Genomic DNA, 13150 nt, shown 5'->3' on the forward strand with positions numbered 1-13150 from the left:
TGAAGATGTAAAAAGTTTATGGACAGACAAAAGGCCATCAGAATAGCTCACTTGAGCTGAAAGCTAAAAACTTGAAATCTACACAATTTGATCACATAATTTAGTAAGGCTCTCCTAATTTTGAAAAGAATTTTTTTTTTTTTAATTTCCTGTACATTCGTCTTATAAAACTTTGACCCCGACCCTACCCATGGGGGGCATAATTTGAACACACTTGAATCAAACTACATTTGGAAGCTTTCATGTAAATTTAAACTTTTCTGGCTCTTGTTCTTGAGAACATTTTAAATGACCCACCCTAGTTTGATCGAAATTCTGGAGATGATGAAAAAGTGAAATTTCAGACAGAAGGCGATGAGCTTTCTGCTCAGATGAGCTAAAAACACTATAGTCCCCCCATTTGATTTCATCTGTAGGGGATTAATTAGTCAATGTGATGCTCACCAAGTTACTGAAGATATCTGCAGTCTTCTTTCTACATCAACATCATTGGCACTGAAACTGAACCCCAAAAAATTTCCTTTGAGAAGATTCCCCATATAAATAACTAGACGATATGAATAACTATTTACAAATGCAAAGTACAAGTAACCAAGCATTGTAAAGGATCTTACACTATAGTACCATACATCTTTTATGGTTACCTTTAAAGAGGGTTGGTTTATTTTCCTAACCCCCCAATCCTGGATCCACAAATGATAACTAGTATTTATGATTTACTTTCCAACCATTGCCATCCTATCCTTATTCAACCCTTGTAACTCCTTCATAAAAAACAAGAAATATTTTTTTATCATTTACAAATTTAATAAGTTTTAGATTCCATACAAACACATAACAGGCAGAAAGGTAACGGAAATACAAAAATAAATTAACACAAGGGACTTCCACTCAAAATCTGAAAGTCCTCACTGATAAAAGTGTACACAGTGAACAGTTTCATGGTTCAAATTACAATATAACAACATAGATTCATACAAAGACTGCTACATTGTCATCTTGAATACAAAGACAATCAATAAAAATTGCTTAGGTCAACATTTTAAAATTTTCAGGCAGCAACAAAGATGTAGGTTGGACTTCCATGAGGGGAGTAAACAAAACATCCAAAAAAGATTAAAAAAAATATTGTAGGGGGACCCAAAATTATAAATTGCTGGCCTTAAGCTAATATCAATTTAATCAAATCTCTTGATATAAAAAAAAAAGGGGGGGGGGGTATTATTGGACAAAATTTGCAGAAAGTGGAGGGCTTAGTTCTCCGTGACCTCCCAATTCCTACATGCCTGCACTGAATCAATAACATAATGTGAACTCTTATTAAGGATAAAATCTAAAATGCAAAAGTAATCAATGAATCAGTATTGTCAATCAAAGTTAATGAACCTGTTTTAACAATTTTAAAATTACTGTGTGCATTCTTGGTGCAATTCTTTTCTGTGATCACACAAGGCACTCGCATACATTTCAGCATGGTTACTGCAAATGGAAACTGACATTTATCTGGCAATTAGTTAACTAGGTAATTAGGCATCACTGTTGGAGTATAGTGCCATGAGATTACACGAAAGCTGCAGAATAGTACATAGTACCTTTCAATCACGTCATTTTAAACAATTGCCACATTTGGACCAGTAACCACCATTATGATTCCAACTCCTGCTCAGAATTGAGTTACATCCCTTTTCTGAGTACCAAAGGATGCAATAAGCTGGAAGAAGAAGGAAGAGGTCATTCAGGGAGAAAATGGACCTATGTGAATATTGTAGATTCCTTATACTTTGCTAGTACTGAATTTCACAAAATCGACAGTCAATATCTAGTGTTATACTCCAATAGATTGGAGTATTCTATAAATACAAAAATAAAGAAAGCAAACATTTTGAATTTGCAAGAGGTACTTTTTGCAATTACATGTATATATTAATCGATTGTGTTAAACTGATTACATGTAGCTAGGAATTACATGTGTAAAATGTTTAGGAGGTAGGATTTCTGCAACATTTGCAAAGTAGTACACTGTTATAACCACTTCTAAAATAAATCAGACTCAATAAAAATATATTTACTACTGACCACTAGTGGTCTTAAATTTAAAATGGGGGACTAGAAAGCAGATTAATCTTAGTTGCAAAAAGGTCACAAGGCAACTATTTTAAAACAATACTGCACAATATCAAATATGAATTCATAGCAACATGTCCTTTCACACTGCACCATGCAGCAGAGTACAACACCCTGAAGAATGATGAATAGCTCTTGCTTTAAGCTACATCTGCCCAGCTGCTTCACTAAAGCAAAATGTCTAACATCCTTAATATCCAAGTTGTAATCAGTGGACAATGTCTTTGTAGAGTTCATAAGAATTGCTTTAAACAGGACATACCTAAACTTCTTAAAATTGTTCTTTCCAGAGCATTCTTAGTACTATATTACTTTTCACTATTTAAAACCAGAGTACCCTTTTTCCGGAAAGGGTGTAAATTACACTAAAATGATACATTTGGGTGCTGTAGATTATTTCTTCATGAAAGTAGTCATTACATCAATTGGTAGAGGGAAGATGATGGTGGAGTTCTTCTCTGCAGCAATTGAGTTCAGAGTCTGTAGGTATCTAAGCTGGATTGCAGCTGGTGATTCAGTCATGATGTCGGCAGCTTCCTTTAGAGCCCGTGAGGCCTTCTGTTCTCCTTCAGCAGCGACAACCTGATAAATAAACAAGGCATAACTATATTTCAGATTACAAAGCATGGCATCACATGGAATGAGATACTGGTACTTGTTAATACACACATAACCCCAGCCCCTCCCTAGCTCAGACCCAGCCTGCCACAAAATTCTTTTTTGCCTCAGACAGCAAGTCCATGCATATATGGTTTCATGGTAAAGCTCAGAACAGTTCTCTAGATATAGACTATGAGGAAGTGTATTTATGTGTGTTAACCACAGGGACCTTCAACCACATCATTTTGTCTAGCCTAAAGGAACACATTTATAAATTGTTTGGGGGTGAGAGTCTCATCTGATCTCAAGAAACATGACAATTCTGATATGAGGACGGTGCAGATGACCTCCTAGACTCCTCACCCAAATGGTGTTAAATTTGCCTTGCCTTATTCAAATTTGATATGAGTAAGGTAAAAAAATAAATACAATAGGCCCATGGTTAACGGTCACCTAACTAAATATGCACTTGTATTCTCACGATCACGTTGTTGTTTACCAAAACTAACACAATGAACAATGAGTATTAAGTTTCACTTTCTGTTTGTATTTTGGTAACTCTTGCATAAAATTTTCTGGATTCAAATTGGGAAAAACAGATTGCAAATTGGGGAGGAAATCATTATATTTTTGTGAGGGGAAAGTCCGGAAACCACCAAATATCAGTGGTATTTCAGCACCAATAAAAAACCCACTGAATAACACAAATCTTCCTTTTACCATGGGGGAACATTGACAAAAGCTGGGCTTTGGAAACAACTATTCAAAATAACAGGAGGTTTTTAAATCATTTCCATTGGGAATAAACTATGACAGGTGATTGACCTTGACATAAGCAGGGTTTTCAAGATAATCCATATTCTTCACCTATAAAATATTTATTTCACTTAATCTCCACCCCAGGATCGGAACCCTTGAAACTAAAAACTACAATTGATCATAGTGTTAAATATTATCTGTGCATGATTCCTCTTCACTTATGATGACATTAGACCTAGTCCTAGTATGTTGTGGCACATCATAATCATCATATATATGCACTGACTACTGACCTTGGCCCTGGCTTCTCTTGATGCCTCTGCCTCTGCAGCCATAGCTCTCTGTAACTGGATAGGAAGTCTGACATCTTTACTGCAAAAGGAAATAAGACCACCTTTTAATCACCATACTGAATTCCCTCCCTTACAAATATCCATTATTTTCCTTACTATCATCACTGGTCCTGAAAAGTGCAATTTAATTCCCCATTGTCCCAAAAACACTTTATAACAAAGATGAAAAGAATTGGAAGGGTAGTTATCAACAAAATTTTAAAATGTTTAATAGCTAACACTGACCATTTTGGCCCCACCCTAGTACTAAAATCCCTATTCTGGGATCATGAATTTACCATTTTTGTAAAGGACTACCTGCTCCTTCTAATCATCTATTTAGTTTCAATTCAGCATCAATAGCGTTAAAGATGGTATTCAAATGTTTTGCACATAAACACTATATGTCAAGTTTGGCCCAGTCCTGGAGTCAGAACTTCTACTCCGTCTACCCCGGGGACCATGGAATTTACAATTTTGGTAGAGGCCTTCCTGCTTCCAGCTTTACATAACTATGCATAATAGCAATTATCAAGAAATTAAAGATGTTCAATTCTTGACACATTTAAGCATTGATCATTTTGGCCCCCACCTTGATACTAAATCCCCTACCCCTGGGATCATGAAATTTACAATTTTGGTAAAGACTACCTGCTCTTTTTAAACATCTATTTAGTTTCAATTTAGAATTAATAGCATTAATGAAGATGTTTTTTAAATGCTTTACACATAAATTCTATATACTAAGTTTGACCCCACCCTGGAGTCAAAACCTTTACCCTGGGGATTATGAAAATTACAATTTTGGTAGACGCCTTCCTGTTCTATACCATTATGCATTTAGTTTTTTCTTACATTTGTGCAGTTTTAAAGAAGATTTTTGATTGGCAGTTTTAGGTAGTTATCAAGAAATTAAAAATGTTCAATTGTTAACGCAAGGTGCACGACAAACAACAGACAACAGATGCAAACCAATAGCAATAGGCCAGGCTCAGGTGAGTTAAAAATGGTTAATGTGCAATGTTTAAACAGATGCAGATGGGTCTGAGAACTAAGTAATTCACTTTTTTAGGTCTAAGTTATAGTCACTGCAGTTTTACTTCCATTATCTGAGCTTAAAAATAGTGAAAACTCAAACAGTAGCAAAAATACAGCATGTATATGGTGAATGACCTACTCACATTTCAACTCTCTCTACTTTAACACCCCAGGGATCAGTTGCTTCATCAAGGAGACCCTGTAAAAGAATAAACAATCATGAAAAAGGTTTATTACAACTGACAAAGCCTTCAAAACAGTTATCATCAAGCCTAAAATTTATTTCAACAAAATAATTACCCCACCTAATTTTAACATATTAAAAGGGGCATGCGCCCTGAAATGAACAAACTTGGAAGCCCTTTACCCACGTATGCTTGTGGCTACGTTGGATCACATTGACCTACTGGTTCTAGAGAAGAAAATGAAAATGTGAAAAGTTTACAGACAGACAACTGGGGATAAAAAAAAGCTCATTTGAGCTTTTAGCTCAGGTGAGCTAAAATGATTCTTTCCAACAAGAGGCCTGTGGACCACATCACTCACCTGAGTCACCTTGGCCCATATCTAAAGATGTTCCATATATTTTCGCATGTAAAACTTTGGTCCCTATTGTGGCCCTAACCTACCCACGGAGTTTAACAAACTTGATTCTGCACTATGTCAGAAAGCTTTCAAGTAAATGTAAACTTCTTTGGCCCAATGAATCTTGAGAAGATTTTCTCTATATATCAGTATGTAAAACTTTGATCTCCTATTGTGGCCCCATCCTACCCCTGGATGCCATATGTTTAACAAACTTGAATCTTTTGAGAAGATTTTTAAATGACCCCACCCTATTTTTGGATTTTTGTGATTATCTCCCCTTTGGAAGGGCATGACCCTTCATTTAAACAAACTTGAAAGCCCTTCACCCAAGGATGCTTTGTGCCAAGTTTGGTTGAAATTAGCCCTGTGGTTCTGGAGAAGATGGAAATGTGAAAAGTTTACACCGACACCAGACAAATTTTTATCAGAAAAGCTCACTTGAGCCTTTGGCTCAGGTGAGCTAAAAATGTGATTCAGTCACACTTGCAAAGAGTACAAAACTATTGTATTGTACATGTAGATTATTATACACCTATTTACTGGCTATGAGGACAATAGCAAGTTTATTGTCCCCCAAGACAGCAACTATTTCCCCGAGGCGCAGCCAAGGAAAATAGTTACTGTCGAGGGGGACAATAAACTTGCTATTGTCCGAATAGTCAGTAAATAGGTGTTTTATTATACCAAGGTAGACTTTACTTGTGTCAGACATACCAAAATGAAGTAAACTAATTAAAGTTATCAGACTTTGACGTCACAGAAAAGAAAACGCGGGAAAATATAGCATCCAGTAAATAATTTTGAGACTATTTCCCTAGGGTGAGATAGTTCAGAAACTATTCCATGACTAGCGTTATCCAGAAGAAAGAGCAAATTTATTCACCTAACATTTATATAGCAAAAACATTCTGAGGTATAATTACAGTGTTTAAATGCCCACATTCTATTTAACAATCATTCCTGGACAATACCATAATAAGACTGGATCAATACCAGAAACACAGTTATTGATTTCTGTGTATTTCAAAATCACTAGAGTGTCATTCCCTGAAACTGAGTTCGCAATCATAATTTATAACCCTCAAACAGAGAACAATATCCACGGCATCTGGGTCCTAGAGGCAACATTTCCCAGCTAAACGTATAGATTGCTTCTTAAAACTTTGTATTAAATGTAAATGATTCCATTGTTTATCTTGTTGTTCAATTAATGTACAAGTGTAAACAGTATTTCTAGTTGAATTATTTCAAATGCTCCATGGTTGTTACAGTTTCATCAAATCAATAAAATGGATGATTAATACACACTGTACATAGTTTGTAATCTTTACTCGAATTGTAAATACCGAAATCTGCCTCTCTAATCTTGTAGCTTGTGGCCTAATGATAGCTCTGGGACCTAATTTACTGAAGATCCTATTAATAATATGAGCTTATATGACCATACACTTTTTGCAATGTATTTTATTCTGCAAACTTTTCAAATGTCAAGCACACAAACCCATATTTTCACAATTTTACACACCAACTGAAGTATTTTTGACCAATCAAAAATGTTGGTTTTAGGCATATGACCTTTTGTAAAATGGAGTCTCTAGTATTTATAAACAGAGACCAGAACAATATCTTTATATTGATTTAAAGAGTAGACATAATTGATATTACATGGCAAACATCCAATGATTTACTCTGCATTTCCAATTGATTTCTACCTATCATTCACATATTAGGAAATGTAGTGCTGTAACCATGGGAAAGTCTGCTAATTGGTTGACCATTAAGAAATAATGGTTAGCTGGAGTAATCCCCTATTTCTATTTAGCAAGCTTAGCATTGATATACCTTTTTAATCATCATTACCATGAGAAATTTCTAAAGATAAATTCATATGTTAAAAAAAAATTCTATCCAATGTTTGCTGTACAGTCTGATATCTATTTTGTATTGCTTACAGGGGTTATGAGATTGATCACTGTTCGTTGTCTTCACCTTGCATGACGCAACATAAATAAATATGAAATACATTTTTTTTTCAACATCCCTCCCATCCAAAATGAATATTTCTGACATCATAACTAGAGGTGTAACAATACAGCAATATATTGATCATACTGATCCCAAGTCTGAATGTATTGTGATACAGTTGTAACTTATTTTTACCATTAGTGTGGAATAATTCTGAGTGTGGCACAAGTTTACAAGTGTTTTTAACCCTTATTCTTGTGATTTTCATTTATACATTTAGTGAACTACATATCAACACAGAGGATCTTGTGATTTTGTTTTGGGAATTACTAAATGTACTACCACTGCAAATTAAACCAAAGAAATCCTAAGTCATTAAAAGAGCATTGATACACATAATATCACATGTAAGTATTATGATACATATCATATCATAAGGTAGACTGCAATACTCAGGCCTAGCTCACACAGTCGTAAAAGATAGATTGATAGCTAGGCAACTAAATCAAGTGTAATGAAATTAGATTTTTTTTTGGTGTTGCACAATTGTAAAAATGTCACGAAGAATGGTATGTCTAAAAAAAATTCTATCCAATGTTTGCTGTACAGCCTGATATTTAATATTTAGTGCACTGGTTATCCATATGATATCATTAAAATATACAGGGATGTGACTGAATTCCTCAGAAATCAGAGGAAAACTGGTCGAAAAAGGGAGGAAAACACCTCACCCTACCTAGAAAAATATCATTTTCTGCCACTTTAGATCAAAGCCAGTGTTTCATTTTTTTTCGAAAATTGAGCAAATCAGAGGATTTCCTCTTGAAAGAGGAAAAATCACACCCCTGAATATAGAATACTGATGTACTTTAAAACCAGTAATCAGGCTTGTTCTAAGTGAAATGTTCTCACCAACAAGAGGCCCACAGGCCTTATCGGTCACTTGAATCACTTGAATCGCCAATGCGAGTAATATTTGCTGTGGGCGATTAGATATTAAAATTCAGCTCGCCCACATGGTGACCAAATTTTCCCCCAGATTATTTTCATTTTATGATGCAGTGTTCGAAATTAGCCATAGACCGAGTCTATGTTAAATGACATCGGTCTATGCCAATTGTAAGTGATATAGACCAAATTGTCTATGCCAATTTTCTAGGTTTAAAGCAATGAGCTATCCCAAAGGACCCTGGTCAGTCGTTGTCTGATAAATGTTATTGGGAAAGGAGGATATTGTTATGGAAATGGAAAGAAAATATGCTTTTTAAGTACATTAGAAGTAAGTAAAAATGTTATAAATTTGTGTTATTTTTTCTCCAATGTTGTGGTCTATGTCAATACAATACGGTCTATGTCATCTTGTTTTGGCATAGACCCGTGGTCTACACTAAGTTTTAAACCAATTTCTAACACTGATGATGTACTTTCCTTTTCAATAAAATGTTATACTAACCATGAGTATTTGTGTCGTGTGCAAAGCAGATGCTATGAATAGGTTACGTCAAGCGTATACATGATAAAGACTATATATGAATATATATATAGACAACGTGTAAACAATGTGGCGGTATCTCGAAAGGGTTTCAAAGCCTCAGGCTCAGAAGAGGAATGCTGACAGAGAGCAGTATTTCCACGAATACGAAAGCAAACATTCAAGATCATTTTCACAGAAATGGATGATAAATTGGCCATGGCTATCGGACACTTTAAACGGAATGCTTTGCCATTGGTACATTAAACATGACAGTAAGGCTTAATCAAATTTTATAATGGGGTGTATGTCATACAATTAGACGTGGTGGTGAAGCGCAAAGAAAGTAAAGGGCATAAAGAGTAAAGGGCATTTGAAATCAAACTGTGTATGAATGAATAAGAGAGCTAGAGTTTGAAAATTAATTAAAAAAGCCTTCAAACAAATAATTTCTTTTTTTGTTTGGTTTTTTATTCGGTAATTAGTAAACAAAAGGGCCCATGGATCAAATTGTGGGCCCATAAACTTTTAAATGTCAGGGGCCCACATGGCCCCTAAGATTTCAAATGTTAACTACAACCCTGTGAATACTAGTGAAAAAGTCAATCTGATTAAAACCAGATCCTGAGATCTGCTCACTTAGATCGCTACACTAGGATCTGACATAACCCCATAGGCACCAAAGAAGATGTTATTTAAGTGTTTTACACATAAACACTATATAACAGAACCCCTACCCCGGGGATGAAATTTACAATTTTGGTAGAGGCCTTCCTGCTCTACATTTATACTATGCATTTAGTTTTTCTTTTATGTGCGTGGTTCTTGAAAAGAAGATTTTTAAAAATTTGTCATTTTGGGCAGTTTTTGCCCCACCCCTAGGGCCCCAGGAGTGCTGGAGTCCTGAAATTTACAATTTATGTCCCCCTTGTCCCAATGATGCTTCATACCAAATTTGAAAAGAATTGGACTAGTAGTTATTAAGAAGAAGTTAGAAATGTTCAATTGTTAACGCACGACAGACGACGCACGACAACAGTCAATTGCAATAGGTCACCTGAGTTTACTCAGGTGACCTAAAAATCATGATAGAGAAGGGGGAGAAAATATATGAGCTAGAAAATGGAAAGTCTTTTTCTCCTACAGGTCATATCTTTAACCTTAAAATAATGATTACCTGCATATTGGAAGCGATGGCTTCCCTATCTGTCAAAAGTTCTGACATGTTCCTGGTTCCAAGGACGTTTCTAAGAGTGGTGGATGCTAGAAGACGTGTAGACTGGTATGCATCCGAAACATTTACTGTTGCCATGGTAGCATCAAAAATCCTTATAAAAATAACTGCATCAACAGCAACTGTGACTGAGTCTTTGGTAAGGATCTGAAAATCAAATCAATCAGTAACATATTACCCTGATCACTATATGCATTTTATTACTGACATTTAAAATTCTGACCCTTCAAAAGTATGAATCTCAAGTGCTTTCTACTAATAAACATGTATCTAAAAGAATTGAGTAGATCAGCTACCTCTTGAGGTGGAACATCATATGTAAGGGTTCTCATGTCCACCTTCTTAAAGTCATCAATACAGGGTAGGATGAAGAATAAGCCTGAAAAAGAATCAATTGTATTTTATGGTCAGTTCGCAAAGTATCTAACAACGAGCAATTTCCTTCTGATATGTAATCACATCCAATAGGGCTAGGATCATGAGATGTTGTTTATTATATCAATACATATGAAGATATTTGTATTAACATAACAATACGCATCATGATATTTCAAATCAAATCAAATGGATGTAATATTATCATCTTAACTTGAATAACAGTAACTTTCTTAACAAAATAAGAAGTCAAAAGGCCTTATCGGTCACTTTCGAGGTTTAGTTGAAGTACATTTTGTAGGTGAAATATTCAAAGGATTTACTGTGGTTGTAAATTTATGTGAATCCATTCTGTTTTTCGAAAGCAATTTAACACATGGTTAGTTAACATTGTGTTAACCGAGTTAACCACTTGTTAATCATTTGATTACCCATAATGCACACGTACTTCCTATGTAAACAATAAGAATGCAGGAGTAAATAAAAGTCTTGTTTGTGGGAGATAGCTGATGAAATGTTCATGTATTGGTTAGTTTCGAAATACATGACAGTGACTGTGAGCCATGCACTTATACTTGTATAAATGCATGCATTAGTCTTTTCAATTTGAATAATCATAGAGGTATTAGAGCATTATATAATGATATATACTAGGCCTTTAGAAGCCTAGTTGAGAACGGTGCTTACATGTATGTTGTAGAAAGCAGGCTCATTGAATAGTTTATCAAAGTGGGGGTTTATAGGGAGGCGGACAAGTTGACTTCACAATTGTCTGAAAATACTTGACAAGCCAAAACAAAATAATTTATACCCCCCCCCCCCCCCCCCCCCCCATCCCATAAAATGAGTTCAGTGTTCTGTATGGGCTGAACCTAAAATCCTTAGTTGCGTGATGGGGGAGGGGGGTCGGTTTCATCCTTTATCAGTAAAATATACGGGTTCAATTCAAGCTTACATTTCAACTACCAATCACTGGTGCTATGATATGAAAAAGCGGGGAAGGGGGGTGTCAGACTTTGCATGTAAAAATAACAGTAAACGTATGTTGTCAGAATAAGGGGGTGGGGTGCTACATGTTTTGAACTAGGAAATAAAACATATGGTTTTCTATATTGTTTGATTCATAATTGGACAAAATTTATGGGAAGGGTTTAACGACGATGCTAGCCTATAAAAAATCCTAAATTTCTAAGAATATCTAACTTCCTTTTTTTCCCCTATATACTCTTAGTCTTATTTTCCCCAAAACAGTTAAAAATATTCATAAAGAAAATGATAAATCAATTTACCTTATGATAGTCTGTTCACATATATGTCTATAGCATTTTATATCTATGTTCTTTTTATGCATTTATCTATTTTAATATTCTTTTTTATTTTAAACATAACACTTGATCCACCACTCCATTTCTACTAAAGGAGATTAATCTGGAATATCAACAATGAAAAACTCTTCTTCCTAAGTTTGTCTTAACAACTATCCTGTCTTAGCCTGAATTGAATACTGTTCATATTAGATAGCCTTCAAAAAAGAAAATACATGTATGTACATTTCATGCATGCAAATCTTCATTTGATCAGTTTTAAATGATACAAGGGATTTTTAAAAGGTCAAGGTAGTGCAGACGATGTTTTTAAAGTTGGTGTTTCAATGGAGATTATCATGACCTAAGGGCCTGCATGCACTTTGACATTTGGAAGCCAAAAAATAGGTAAAATTACATCTTAAGCATGGGTCCTGTTGCAGGATTTCATATAAGTGAATATAATACGAGTTTTATTGACACCCCCCCCCCACCCTGAAAGTTTATGCCGAAAGTATCTATAGATGCGTGCAAGATATTGCCACTGACAGAAAAGTGTAACACTATCATCCAACTGTAGTAGTTTTTCCATTAGCTGTTCACGAGATTTGACGAATATATCTATTTATGACAACATAAACAACACACCCGTCATAGTTCAGCATCAATACACACCTCAGAATGTCTGAGCCTTTAAAATTTTCGTGATTTTTGGTCTGAGGCGGACAGAAAATGAAGTCGGCGGCCTTTTTAACCACTGTGTTAAGACTTAACACAGGTACTGGAGGTGGATTAAAGTTAACACAACGTTAACACAGTGTTAGTGCAAACTCGCATTTTGAAAAACAGTTAATCACATGGTTAACTTTAACACAGAAGTTAACACCAAGTTAACACTGTGTTAAAGTTAACCACCTTTCGAAAAACCGGGCCCAGATTTATAATTTTTCACAGTATAATTGATCTTTTTTTTCAATATCAGCTCTTGTTATGAGTTTGTTACTTACGTTGATTTATTGATTTAATAGTAATTTATTATCTTCAGTCCACAATGTTCTAGTGATTTGTTAGTAGTTGTTACCTATAGTTTGTTATATATAGTTTGTTAGTACATTTGTTTCAAATAAACCGCTAGATTCAAGATTTGTTACAAATTGTTTGGTTGTAGTTTGTGAAAATGGTTTGTTAGATGGTAGCTTTTTAACCTCATTTGCATGTGAATTTCTATTCTATCAAACCACTTTCAAACAACAGTGGCTTTTTTTTTTTTTTTTTTTTTTAATTTTTTAGCAATTACCTAGAATAGTTTGTTTGCTCTTTTTTCTATATGGGCTAACATGTACCATACAAATTTGCTGAT

General features: G+C 34.9%; 1 protein-coding gene across 6 annotated transcripts in view; it reads right to left on the reverse strand.

Annotated features, from left to right (window-relative positions):
- Positions 1-785: 785 nt before the first annotated feature.
- The window catches only part of LOC125682331 (band 7 protein AGAP004871-like), a 67607-nt gene continuing 55242 nt past the window's right edge, over positions 786-13150 (reverse strand). For 5 of the 6 annotated variants that reach the window (XM_048922825.2, XM_048922819.2, XM_048922824.2 and 2 more), the window contains exons 4-9: positions 10408-10490; positions 10055-10258; positions 4997-5052; positions 3777-3855; positions 2545-2706; positions 786-1711 (exon numbers count right to left, since the gene is read on the reverse strand). In XM_048922825.2, the coding sequence (XP_048778782.2) occupies positions 1664-1711; positions 2545-2706; positions 3777-3855; positions 4997-5052; positions 10055-10258; positions 10408-10490 (632 nt within the window). In that variant the 3' untranslated portion in view covers positions 786-1663. Of the gene's footprint in view, positions 2707-3776; positions 3856-4996; positions 5053-10054; positions 10259-10407; positions 10491-13150 lie in introns of all 6 variants that reach the window. The other variant, XM_048922821.2, reaches the window with a different exon arrangement.

Source organism: Ostrea edulis, chromosome 2, assembly GCF_947568905.1.
Source record: "Ostrea edulis chromosome 2, xbOstEdul1.1, whole genome shotgun sequence".
NCBI classification, from domain to species: Eukaryota; Metazoa; Mollusca; class Bivalvia; order Ostreida; family Ostreidae; genus Ostrea; species Ostrea edulis.